This window comes from Oreochromis aureus, linkage group 7, assembly GCF_013358895.1.
Source record: "Oreochromis aureus strain Israel breed Guangdong linkage group 7, ZZ_aureus, whole genome shotgun sequence".
Taxonomy (NCBI): domain Eukaryota; kingdom Metazoa; phylum Chordata; class Actinopteri; order Cichliformes; family Cichlidae; genus Oreochromis; species Oreochromis aureus.
Window position 1 is genome coordinate 17,413,105 of NC_052948.1, and position 13,241 is coordinate 17,426,345.

Below are 13,241 nucleotides of genomic sequence, written 5' to 3' on the forward strand. Positions count from 1 at the left end.
GTTTTAGTGGAAGTAAAATGTGCTAAAGCTGCTGTGTGGCCGTGTAATCGAATCGATGACTGATTTAAGCAAAACATCCATCAACTGAAATTCTAATGATCCTTCGAGCATATAAAAATGAAAAAGAACAGATTCCTGTTTTTAAATAGGGAGTAAAGAATCTGTGTTTAACGAGAGAGAGGAAGTTGGCAAAGCAATGAGCTGTTCTCTGACTCTTTGTGACAATACATTTGAAATGTACTTTGTACTGACGCTTGTTTCCCTAAATCCTTTGAGTACATCTGTAAGTTTTGCAGTGACGCTCTTTTCGATGACTGCTTAATACCGAATATTGACGTATCTGTTGATGCACACTCTGTCAGTTGTATGTTTTACAGTGAAAACAAACAAACGCAACAACAGATATTGAGGTAAAATTTTCCTACATGTAAATCAGGCTTTGCAGGTGTGTAAATATGTCATTTTCAATGCAAATCATTTTGGATTTGAAGAGCTACTATGGGCATTTCACAGCAATTAAAATAAAACAAAAGTCAAACTTGCCTCTGAACTCAAAAGGATTTTTACCAATAACCTGTCTTTTTTTACATTTCGCCTTTTCCAGTTTGACATTTCTGAAAACACATGACACAAACACTCTCTTAGCACGTTTGCTAAGAGAGTCGTTTTTTGAACACTAAGTGGAAAGAAACCAGTGTCTAGTTTTTTTTCCAGCTTCTGTTTGCTTTAAAAGTGTTGCGACACTGTTGAACTGCCCCGTTAACAGTAAAAGGAAGTGACTGAGAACTCAAAGTACAATCGAGAGGATCTTAGTAACCTGCAATAACAAGTCTCAAACTCAGTTTTAGTAAATGTTTTATTTTTTTCCTTTTTGATTAACAAATTTCCTCTGAATATTTGATGAATTCTTGATGTCCCCCCTTCCCCCCCTAAAAAATCTTAATACATCTGTGGTCAGTGCTGTCACTCATGTTCTGCTCCCTATCTTGACACTGATCTGAAACACTTTGAGCCTTGTTTCCTCGGTAGACAGTTTCTTGGTCCCTTATCTTGGCACAGATAACACTTAAAACGGACAGCTTGACACTTGCTGCTCGTTCTATAGACACACAGTCACATCCTGATCATAACACAAGACAGAGACGGTTAAAAAAAAAAAAAAGCCTTAACCAAAAACCAAAGCTGAAAAAGTTTTCAAAGCAACAAGACAGAAAACTCTACATCAACATGTAGCTGCTGTAAACACATATGCAAATAGCACGCTTTTTTTTTTTTTTTTTGTAAACTAATTACACATTTTAAGGGCTACAGTTGGATTAACATTTGGACGGTGATGATTGGGGAAGCCTTTTCAGTGCAGATGGATTAAAAAAAAAAAAAAGCTGGCAAATGTGGCTAAACAGGACACACGTCAAATTCATGTAAGAGGAACCCTCTAAATATCTACACTCCAGTTTCCTTCCTCTTCAGTGATCCCTGTAACTTCTGGTCCAGTCTGGTTTTGGAGAGCGTCTGGGGCCTCAGTTTGGGGCCAGAGACAGGAGGACAGTTCTCATTTTCCTCTTCCTCACAGACTGTGGCTGAGGAAACAGAGGAGTGGCTTTTGGCTGGGATGTTTTGCCCCCGCTGAACTCTAGCTGGAGCCCCCTGCTGTTGGGACATGGCGGTGCGGAGGCAGTTGAGCCACTGCTGCTTGTGGTAGACGTCACTCACATGCAGCGTGTGGGACTGGCCGTGAGAAGGATCCAGAGAGCTCACGCGGAAAACATTCTTAGCTAGAGAGGAAGAGAATAAAAGCGGCAGTCAGAAAAATAATACTGATGCTTTGAAGCTACAGGATTCTGGAAAATCCTTTTTAATGACACTTAAAAAAAGAAAAGAATTCTTCGCCAGTCCATTCAGCATTATAAACACCAGTCCTATAAGAATCCATAATCTCCCACTCCACCCAACCTCCTCTGCATGTTTCTTCTAAAGCGTGTGTCAACACAATGGTACAGACAACTTGTGAGCAAATACAAAAAGGGCTGCCAATCGTGGCAAGCCAAGTGTGAATTAAAACATGACTCAGCAGGTTCACTCTGGTGTGCAGTGTACTTTAACCCTGTAAAGCCCAAACTATTAAATATTACCAGAGAATTCTAGTGTTTATTGAACCTACAGACCAGTTAATTTATTTTTTAAATAAATATTAATTAACATTACTAATAATTATGAAAAAGAATATCAATTAAAAATAAGGAACACCCATCAATGGATGTTTTCGGAGTGGGTTTAACATATCAGTCCAAAATTTACCATCAAAAACTGGTAAATGGTAAATGGCCTGTATTTGTATAGCGCTTTTACTAGCCCCGCCTAAGGACCCCAAAGCGCTTTACATACCCAGTCATCCACCCATTCACACACACATTCACACACTGGTGGAGGCAAGCTACAGTTGTAGCCACAGCTGCCCTGGGGCAGACTGACAGAAGCGAGGCTGCCATATCGCGCCATCGGCCCTTCTGGCCAATGGGTAAAAGCGTGACGTAAGGATGAACATGTGTAGTTTGTCATATCAGGTTAGTGTGACTGTGTATTTCTCTCGGCTTCACCATTTTAGCGAAAAGCATACTTTGGAAGTGGACCACTACTAAGTCCCCCCTCCTTCTAGCAGGAAAATATGACTGAGGTTTGTGAATGCAAGTTGGCGAGGGAGGAAGGAAGACCCAGCTACTTACTGGATTCATGCATCCATGCATACTGAATATTTGTGGAGTTACAACTAAGACATTTTCAGTTATAAAAGTATTATTTTTACTATAAAAGATGCATTTCTAATAATTTAGTCTACAAAAAGTTAAAGCACAGAAAAAGAAAGTGCCCAAAGTGACATCTTATAATTGTTTTGTCTGACTGATGGTCTAAAACCCCCAAACTCTGCAAGTTTACACTGATATGAACTCCCGTCTATTATTGAAGCCATCAGAAGTCAACCCACCTTTCTCTCCATTGGTGAAAGCCCCTCTGAAGGACCCGCCCATGCGGATCTCTCCATCCTGCAGGTCCTCCAGGGTCAAGTCCCGAACAGGAATGGGCTGTCGATACACCTGGAAGCAGCTCCTCTCGTTGCGCGTCACCGGCCGAGTCAGAACGAGCAGCTCAGAGAAGAGGAACACGTGCAGCCTCTGAGGCGGCACAGTAACAGAGCGTGAAACTTCAAAACGACACAAACGGCGTGCAGATACTGTAACAACGAGAAGAAGCATCCATTCTTACCGAGCCGCTCTTGTTCCTCAGCTCGCCGTGACACAGAAGTGTCTTACAGTTATCTATGAGGGGGTCCCGCTGCTTATCGTCCAGAAACTCCAGTTTGTCAATGTAATACTGGCACTCAGACTCCCCCTTTCTCACGTTGATATCGGACAGGATCTCCTGGATTATAGTAATCTGGATAATAAAAAGTTATCATAAAATGAAGGATTTTATTTGCAAATTGCCAGGTTTGATGGAAAGTTATGTGGCATGCAGGTAACGTACTGCTGTCTCCAGACTGGTCACATCTGGGTGATCGGGAGGAGTGTGTCTGAGGATCTCTCGCAGCAGCAGCGGGTATTTCACCAGACGTGAACGAGGGATGTCAAGGAAGCTCCAGAGGTCCAACTTCCTGCTGAAGGGTGACTCCAAACAGCGCTGCAGGAAATCCTGCACCCGCCTGTCCTGCTTTTTCTGGTCCAGCAGGGCTTTGGCGGCAAGCTGGTTGCTGCAGTAGTTTTTGTAGGCGTTCAGACCGGGCAGCTGAGAGAAAAACAGTTGGAGGCAAAACATTTACACGGTGCACTTTTCATGTCTTTAAAAAAAGAAAAGAAAAAGAAAGAAAATATCCAAAGGCTGCTTGTCGGATTAGTTTCAGGTTTTTAAAAAGGATTTTCAGTTTCCTCAAAAGCATCTTAAATATGAATATTAGCTGATGGCAGGCTGTGAAGTTTCAGTCAGCATCATCAGTTCTGAAGTAAACGCGATCTCTACTGCCACCCTGAGTAGCTATGAAGATTATTGTTCAACAAAAGCTAAAATTAGAGTGAGAGAATAAATTAAATAAGAATCTGCAACATTAAAAATGGCAAATTATTGTCATGTACAGCCAACAACTATTAAAAAATGATATAATAAGTACCAATTCTAGCAAATAATATTTTAACTTTAGTGAGTTTAGCAAGAATTTTTATAATATAATATTTGTATTAAAATATCCTAACTTGGCAAAGCCTGTACAGAATAAACATCCACTAAATACACTCACTGCTGTATTAATGACGTACAAATTATGGGATCGGACCCCCTTTTGTAGCACAGATTTAGTAAGATGCTGGAAACACTTATGATAACAATCATACAGTTGCTGCAGATTTGTTGGCTACACATCCACAACAATAATCTCCTGTTCAAACACATCCAATCTAAGCCGATCTGAGCTTTGTGGTGTGACTTGACATGTTATCCTGCTGGAACCAGTCATCAGAAGATGGGTTTATGGTCATAAAAGGATAGCCATGGTCAGCAACAATACTCAAGTAGGCTGTGGTGTTTAAACAATGTTCAGTTGATACTAAGGCAACCAAAGTGTGCCACAAAAATATTCCAACACCACTAGCTTAAACCGGTGATACAAGGCAGGATGGATCCATGCTTTTATATTGAAATTGAGACTCGTCAGACCGGTCAATATTTTTCCAATCTTCTGTTGTCTAATTTTGGTAAGCCATGTGAACTGTGGGATCAGTTGTCTGCTCTTAGCCGACAGGACTGGCACCTAGTGTGGTCTTCTGCTGTTGTAGACCATCTGCTTCAAGATTTTACTGTAGCTACAATGAAGCTAAGTTACTTTTGCCTTCCTATAAGCTCAAAGCAGTCTGGCCCTCTCCTCTGACCTCTGAACTTCTCCAGAGTGGTCACACCTGGGTGATCAAGGGAGTGTTTCTGAAAATTGTCTTGACCATGTCTACTTGGCTAAATGCACTGAGATGAGTGGCCGATTAAATATCTGTGTTATCAAGCAGCTGAACAGATGTACCTGACACTGTAACAGGTGAGTGTATATTCTCAGGATAACGTTACTGTATTCATACCCAGTCTATCACTATCTGCCCAATCTGTGCTACTGTTCCATCAGGGCCAGTTCCCTCCGTCAGCTTTATCAATAACTCTGCAGAATGTAAAAAAAAAAAAGAGAGAGACATTTGTTAGCGAAAAACAAACAGCTTCCAGTTTTATATCCAAGTTAGTGAGAGCTCACCTTCGTGTAGAGGGATATATGCATCCAAGTCGCCAAAGATGTGAGCCAGCTCCTCCTCAGTCATGATGGAAAGCTTTAGCATCGGATCGTGATACGCCTAAACGCAAAAGCAGCAGTTTGAGTAATAAGGAAGCTGAAATTAAACGAGGACAAATGTTGGATTCCTCTATTTTTACTCAAATATTCTACTAACCTTTCGGGCAAGTTGAAGATCTTCGATGAGGTCCTGCTCTCCCCTGTACAGTTCATAAATTGCCTGAGAATAAAACAAAAGCCGGAGGGGTTACTTTCTCAGCTCTCAGCACATTTAAGATGCTGCTCCTGACTTAAGGCTGAGCTGCACGACCTCTTGTCTCTTGATCTCTTTTGTTGAGAACGTGCTCTTCTGATGGACGTCCAGCGTCTCCGACCACAGCGTGCTGTTTCTCCGTTTCGTGGGAGTCGGGCCTGAAGCTTTGCTGCCAGCTTTGAGGGACATCCCTGGTGACTTGGTATCACGTGATGACATTGACTACGAAACACAAAGACTGTTGTTATTGAATTTTGTATAGTGTAAGTGTTGTTTTTAAGTGTCACAGCACAGCGCTCACCTGGATGGTCTGACCAAAGCGCCGCACTGCTCCATTCTTCGAAGGAGATATCAAGTTGACGAGGGATGAAACTTTGGCAAGTGATCTGACACGCTTGTTACTGGGCTCCTAAAAAAACCCCCAAAACAATTATAATTAACTAAAACTGTAGGATTTGTTTATAATTGAAGCTATTGGCATTTTTAAATAGCCTCACACACAATTTACTCACATTCCTTTCATCTATTTTCTTAAATGCTTAGTCTATTTAGCAACATGGGGTACTGAAGTGTATGCCGGCTGTCATCTGACAAGAGGCAGGGTACACCATGGACATCATAGATTGAAGTTATATGGTCAAATCTAAGGCTACGTTCACACTGCAGGTCTTAATGCTCAATTCCGATTTTTTGATCAAATCCGATTTTTTTGTCTGCTTGTTCACACTACACATAAAATGCGACATCAAACGCGCTCTAGTGTGAACGCTCAAAGCGGCCCGCATGCGCAAAAGAAGATGTCACACACAACTCGCTCTGTTTAGACCCAGAGCAAACAATATTGTTTGACTGATTGCCCTTAATATAAAGACTTCGGACTTTATGTTTCCAGATTTTTGCTTTAAGTTATTTTGTTATTTACATAATAATGTAGATGACCTAATAATGATCCTTTTTGCTGTTTTAGAGGAGCGGTGCTTCAAAGGATAGTTGCAGATTTCTGTCAGAATCTGCAGAAAATACAGTAAAAATAAAATGTTCACATTTCTCCAACGTTGTCTTCCCAACAGTTTCACCGGATGGTAGGAAATCGTTCGCGATGTCCTATCGGGCGCTTCTCCGGCGCTGATAATTGGCGTCTGTCTTGTGTCAGTGACGTAAAAGACGGATTTAATGCGACTTGACCGTTCACACAGCAGTCGCTTTCTAAAACATCGGATACGTATCAGATTCAGTACCACATACGAAAGTGACCCAGATCGGATTTGAAAATATCGGATTTGTGCCGTTCACACTGTCATACCAAGATCGGATACGGGTCGCATAGGGGCGAAAAAATCGGATTTGATGCGCTTTCGCCTGCAGTGTGAACATAGCCTAACAGTTCCCAGAGCAGTAAAACACCTGGATGAAATGAAACTGATCTCCTCTCTTAACAGTTTCAGTTTAGTCTCTGGACTGTTTACTGTGCAGATGTATTTGTGTTACATTTAGATCTACAGTCTGACTATGTGATCTCCAGTGAAACACACACTGCGAAGTTATATCCATGAACAAAGTGTTTGCTTGGTTAGATTTCTTCTTGTACTTCATACGGTTCTCCTACACATTTGAGGGAGAATTTCAGCTTTCTCAGATCTTCCTTTCAAATATCCGAGTAGAGGAACTTTGCTCTTGCTTCTACAGCACAGAAACATTTGCTGCTGTATCATGAACGTGATGATGATAATATGGAGCACATGTGTTTTTTATTAACCACTTGGTGGTTTGATCTATTTTTCCTCTTAGCTTCTGGGACAGCTCTTTATCACGTTTGTTACTTGTCTAAAATAAGACGGAGAAGATTTATATCTCAAGAAAACTCTAGCTAGACTGTATTTTGAAACATTTTAATAACCTTACATACTAGTATTAAAAACAACAATAAAAGCAAGGCTAACAATAGTAATAAGGGTTTTAAAAATAACAACACGATTGCTTACCAAAAACGGGCATGACTGATTGACTTTATTGTTGCTTAATTATATCACAAAATTCAAACAAGTGTCTCATAAAACCTACTTAAAGGGGTTGACTGTTCTTTAACACACGTACTTTTTAATGTTATCTGATCAAATGTAATATTAGTTGCTGATGTTGTATAGAGAGTGTAAATGCTACTCTGATGTGCTGAACTGAACCCTGAATTTATGACAATCACAGCACTAAGAGACGCACTGCTTGTATACTCTTTCATAGTTATTTCCTCAGTCGGTCTGAGGCATAGCAGGATTATCCTCAGCCTGCATGATTCAGGCTGTCTGTGATGACAACCTGAGTCATGCAGAAGGATTAAAGTTTACTGTAGGGATGCATTCAAGTGGGTTGTACAGAAAGGAGGCTTTCTAACTCTCACCTTGAGGTCAAAGCTGGACAGGCTGACAGTATCATCCTCCTTCTCTTTGCGCTTTCTTTTCTGCAGCAACAAAACATAAGACAGTGTTTACTTTTAAAAGCCCGATGAGTGTTTAAACAACAGATCAGAAGCAGCATCTCTTATATGAACATAACAACAACAGTCCGAAAAGTTATCCTGCTACCCATGACCAGATGCAGTACATATACGGGGGTTTCCTGGCTCAGACTGGGACTTTGAGGGGAGACTACCCATGGCAGTGTTCTCTGTCGACACACAATGAGTCCATGTTGTGTTATTATTTGGCTGAAAATTATGCATTTCCCCATTGTTTGTGACAGGTGTAAAAATAAGCCGCAGCACAACTTTATTAAAAATTGAACTAACCGTTTAAAGGCTCAAACCTTTTGGAGAACTACTAGAACTGATTTCACATTCTTGAATGTCAAAAACACAGTTTGGCTTTTTTCCACCAGTGTATATTGGTACAGAATTTCCCCCTTCTCCCTCTGGATGTAACACTCCCTTTTATCTCCTAGAGCATTTACTTCTGAGCATTCAAACCGCAGACAGTACAAAAGTTTAACCCTTTCAGAATCAAAACACTGCAGGGTGGTTGGCTGATCTGGTGTCTGTGTAAAATGTGCAGGTGTGGACAAAGCCAGGGGGGCTGACGCACACTGTGTGCTTGATTTTTTTCTTCTTAAAATGTTATTACTGTGATGCTTGTGATTTTTAATGCTGGATAAAATCACCAAAAACCTCTCTGGGAAAGTTTTTGGAAAACTATGATATACAAGCCATATAAGAAATGGATCAAGAGAGTTGTTCAGTTTACAAAGAGATAATTGTGTGAGGGCCTGATCACTGTAATAAAACATGATGCTGTTGCATATTTAACATGAACTCACTAGGCTGAAATCCCACGGAGTCCCAGGAGTGAGGAAGGTGAAGGAGCTGCCTCTCTGCAGTGGTGGTCTGTGGGAAATTAAACAAATCATGTTTGGCCTTGCACAATGAAAACACATTTATAGCATGGTCGTTACACAATGGCAGCTTTTCATTTTCTGGTATCTTATCAACATGGTCAGCAACAATATGCAAGGCTTACAGTATTACATGGAAGCATTTTTGTGACCCTGTACGTTGCAGTTATTTTTCAAATATGTGCTCTGGGATGACCGAAGCACATTGAAGCCATTTAAGGAGCTGTGGGGTTCTGTTGTGCTACTTGTCAATTATGGCGACAAAACAATGAAACTACACAGTTTCTGTCAGGGTCGAGGCCAAGGGGCAGCTGCACCCACTACTGCAAAACCCCACTAACAGTGCTCATGACTCCGAGGCATGAGTACAACCAGTACTGTAAAAGTTGTATTTTGTTGAGAGTCATGGGATCTGATTTACTGACGTCACGTTAACCATTGTTAACAGTCACCACTTTCTGGGAAAACTCAGTTGGAGCCAATCACATTTTTTGTAATCCATATCTGATATTATGCTGTTTGCATTCTTTTGAAAGTCTGCAAGTACAAATACAGTTACAGTGCATGGCCACCAAATTAAAGCCACAGTACACTAATCAAAATGAAGCATTACAAAGCAGGGTGATCAAATAACAGTGTTTTATAACGTAAACATCTATATAGTGTTTATAATGCACATATAATATTATGTTTTTTAAGTTAAGCTCAGTTTAATATTTAGAATGTAATGCTATGACCAAAAAGATGTAATCTCATGAACTCATGTGGGCTAACCTTAACCCACATGTATGTTGTTGGTGGGTGTATATGCAGTTGTTTTGGGTCACTTCTGATTAGCGAACATGACTCTCACATAAGGAAAAAGGTCAAGAATTTGGAGATTCACAGAAAAGTGCATGTTGCAAGCCTGGATGAGATTTGCTGTATAAAGCGTAGACTAACTGCAGCTTTTCCCGTCTACCAAATGCACAAATTGCAATTTCAACTTGAAAAAATTATTCAACCCTAAATGATATAACAAATATTTTTCTTTTTGCAAACTTTTGCACAGGTCTCATTACAATGTCTCTCCACCTTTTGTATTTTGACAGTAATTCATTTGCAATAAAAGAAAGGAACATACAGTAAACAAAGTTCTTTTTTTCCCTCCCCACAACCAATAAAGATGTATTTTACAGAGGATAACATTATTACAGCCCTAATATGAAGATGTCTACTGCGCAGGAAACTGTACAAATTCTAAATCACACACATATGCATGTAAAAATTAAATTAATTCTCTCTTTATTAAAACAAGATAAGCAGACATATGGGTATTTTCAGTCGATTGGTTGGCTTCCGAGGTGCACTTGAAAGCACCTTTTGCCAGTTACAATACCAGCCCTGCCCGTCACAGTTGGCCGACCGGGTAATGGATAAAATGTTTGCTATAGTCGGACTATATTGCAAAAGGGCTGTCGAATAAATAATTATGCTATCACCTTTTCGCAGTTATGTGCTTCTTGGAGCTGTTTCTTCGTAAGGTTTGAGGCGAGGGCTCCGCAGCGCTGATTATACTGGTCGTAGACGTCCTCGATGACACCCTGCGAAGTTTGTGTCTTTTGTTTTCCGTCGCGCTACCGCTAAATTCTTCGTTTTCGTCCATTTCCCGTGGCTGTACGTTGTGAGATGAGTTATACCCGAAATTGTTTATGACTAAGCGAAGAAGATAGAAAAACCAAACGTAATAAAACTGGCCCTATACGTATAAAGAAAACAGAAGATCGATGACAACAGAACACACAGCACGGCGGAAGTTTGAATATGGCGGATTCTTGGAAATGGACCAATCAGGATACGTCTCGGAGCTCCGCTGCTAGACTAGGTGGGAGGGGCCAGTCTGAGCTCGTCCGAATACGTTTCATAATGAAAGATAATGAAAACCAGCCTATCAGAGTTAGCGGGGTGCACAAAACCTGCTGTATGAATTGACTGGGGACAAGACAATACTGATCCATACTAATCCATCAATACTGATTTATGCTAATTTAGTTTGTTTGACTGTCCACTCTGTGCAAGGCAGAAAGCCTACTCACGCAGTCCAAAGACGATTAGCTGGTTATTCCAAATTGGCCAAAGGTGAATGCTTGTCTGACTCTCTGTGTTAGCTCTGTGATGGACCGGCAAAGTGTCTGGGGTGTGGTCAGCTCAGATAACCTCCATTGACCCTACAACCTTGTATGGCGTCATTTCTGACAAACTTTACACTATCAGAAATGACACTTAGGGAAAATTGAAAACTTGCCACTGAAAACATTACCAACATTAAGTATTCTCAGAACAGTTTCAGAACGAAAGCAGAGATGTAGATTTTTATCGTCTTCAGGCAGAACAAATTTGACTGTTAAGTAGAGTTAATCATATCAACATATATTATTACACAGGACTCTCTTTTCCTAATCCACGTTTATGGTGTCAGGATGTCTGTGTGCAAATAAAATCAGTAGAACTGACTGAATTTTCAACCACCTTTGAAAATAAATTGAGTTTTGGACACCTGGAAATGGCCCTCGACCCCCGAATGTAAATATCTTTAGTACAGTGAAAAACAGGAACTTTTCTGTCCTTTCAGTTTTTATCTATTACTTAACTTCTTTAGTGTAGTATGAATGGCAGCGTGTTTTTTTTTCTTTTAAGTCACGGGCCTTTTGGACTTGTAGATTGCTGATTTTAATTTACTTTTCAAAAGCGACCACATTCACTTTGATTCAGATTAGCGTTTTGACTCAAACTGGCACATATGCATGAATCAGGTGACCATTGTTCTGATCATACTGACACAAGTGATGTGACTCAGCCACATGACTAGAAAAAGAGCATCTTAACCGAAGGATGATCTCTGTTCTTTTTTATAGTTCAAGATAAAAACATTAGCTGTGAAGGGAGAATTAAACCATTTGGCGCAATCAAATTTCTGCACTGTTACTAACAAAAGGGTAGCGACTAAAGTTATTTTCATTATTCATTGACCTAGCAGGTATGCTTCAGATATGATCTTCTCACAAAATAAAGTCCCACAAAAATAGATTTTATTTGCACAGATATACTTTATTTGGATCCAAATAAGTTTACAAAAGACTAGTTTTGTTTCATTTTACACTCAAATAAAAGTTTTTAAACTTGAAATACTATTCAGTGATGCTGGTCTCACCTACAAGACAATCCTTTGATGCTATTACTGTAATACAATAAACAGCAGAAAAGTTGGGACATCACGAGAGATGATGAATTTGATTTAAACTATGAAAACTCATCTAGCAGCATAAAAAAAACATTTTTTATTCAGAATAGTCCAATTGAGGAGGAACCAAGGCTGAAGAAGTCACTTGGATGAGTGACAAAATGTTTCTCCCATTGAAAACGCTACATCCAGATGAACAGAATCAACTTTTTGGGATTTAGTTACCTGGATGCATCAAGACATAACTGGACCCAGTTTGCACTTTTGTTTAAAGGGAGTTACACACCACTGTGTAAGAAATCTTCAGTTTTTGTTCCAATTTTCATACATAAAAACTCTTGTACTTATTCCAAAAATTGTCACAGCTGCGATGGCAGACCGTGGATTTGCTGGAAAGTAGGCCCCCAAACGCAGGACTCTGAAGATGATGTACACTGAGTTTTATTTACAGTGAAACGATGAACACAACAAAGTATGGACAAAGGTTTCCATCCTCTTGAAGCCAAAAGTCATTGCTCAGGACCCCAAACTTTCTAAATGTAATGCTTCCTTTGATGAGAACAATGTTTTTCAGCTTCTGAAATGCAATTGCAGAAAACCTGAGCTATGCTATTTTCATCTGGAATGGCTTATTCTTTGTAGAAAGGTTTTTCTACTCATATATTATCCATCTGACCTGATAAACTTGGATAAAGAATCACAATCTAAGATTACAATATACAGGAGTGATTGTTAGTAAAAGTGGGTTTCTGCATACCTGTGTAGATATTTCCTTAAACATCAGAAGTAATTTACAATGAATGATTTGATCAAAACTATCTGTGAAAAAATGTTACTGATAAAGTTCAACAATAAAAGCAAATTTGACATTAAAATCAAGAAGTTTTCTGACTGACCCCAAACTTTTGAGCAGTAGTGTGTATTGTATGCATGCAGTGTTGGGGAGTAACGGAATACATGTACCGCCGTTACGTATTCAGAATACAAAATATGAGTAACTGTATTCCGTTACAGTTACCGTTTAAAAAGGTGGTATTCAGAATACAGTTACTTTGTTGAAATAAATGGAATAC

General features: G+C 39.9%; 1 protein-coding gene across 1 annotated transcript; it reads right to left on the reverse strand.

The window, feature by feature from the left end:
* Positions 1–1,263: 1,263 nt before the first annotated feature.
* LOC116332711 (neuroepithelial cell-transforming gene 1 protein-like) lies at positions 1,264–10,762 on the reverse strand. The gene is made up of 12 exons (XM_031755759.2): positions 10,430–10,762; positions 8,874–8,940; positions 7,963–8,022; positions 5,869–5,976; positions 5,625–5,789; positions 5,472–5,534; positions 5,279–5,375; positions 5,112–5,188; positions 3,523–3,780; positions 3,262–3,432; positions 2,984–3,170; positions 1,264–1,775 (listed from the first exon to the last, which is right to left on the reverse strand). Exons 1-12 carry the CDS (start codon positions 10,591–10,593, stop codon positions 1,444–1,446), a joined length of 1,749 nt encoding a protein of 582 aa, XP_031611619.1. The 5' UTR covers positions 10,594–10,762; the 3' UTR covers positions 1,264–1,443.
* Between the last annotated feature and the right edge of the window lie 2,479 nt (positions 10,763–13,241).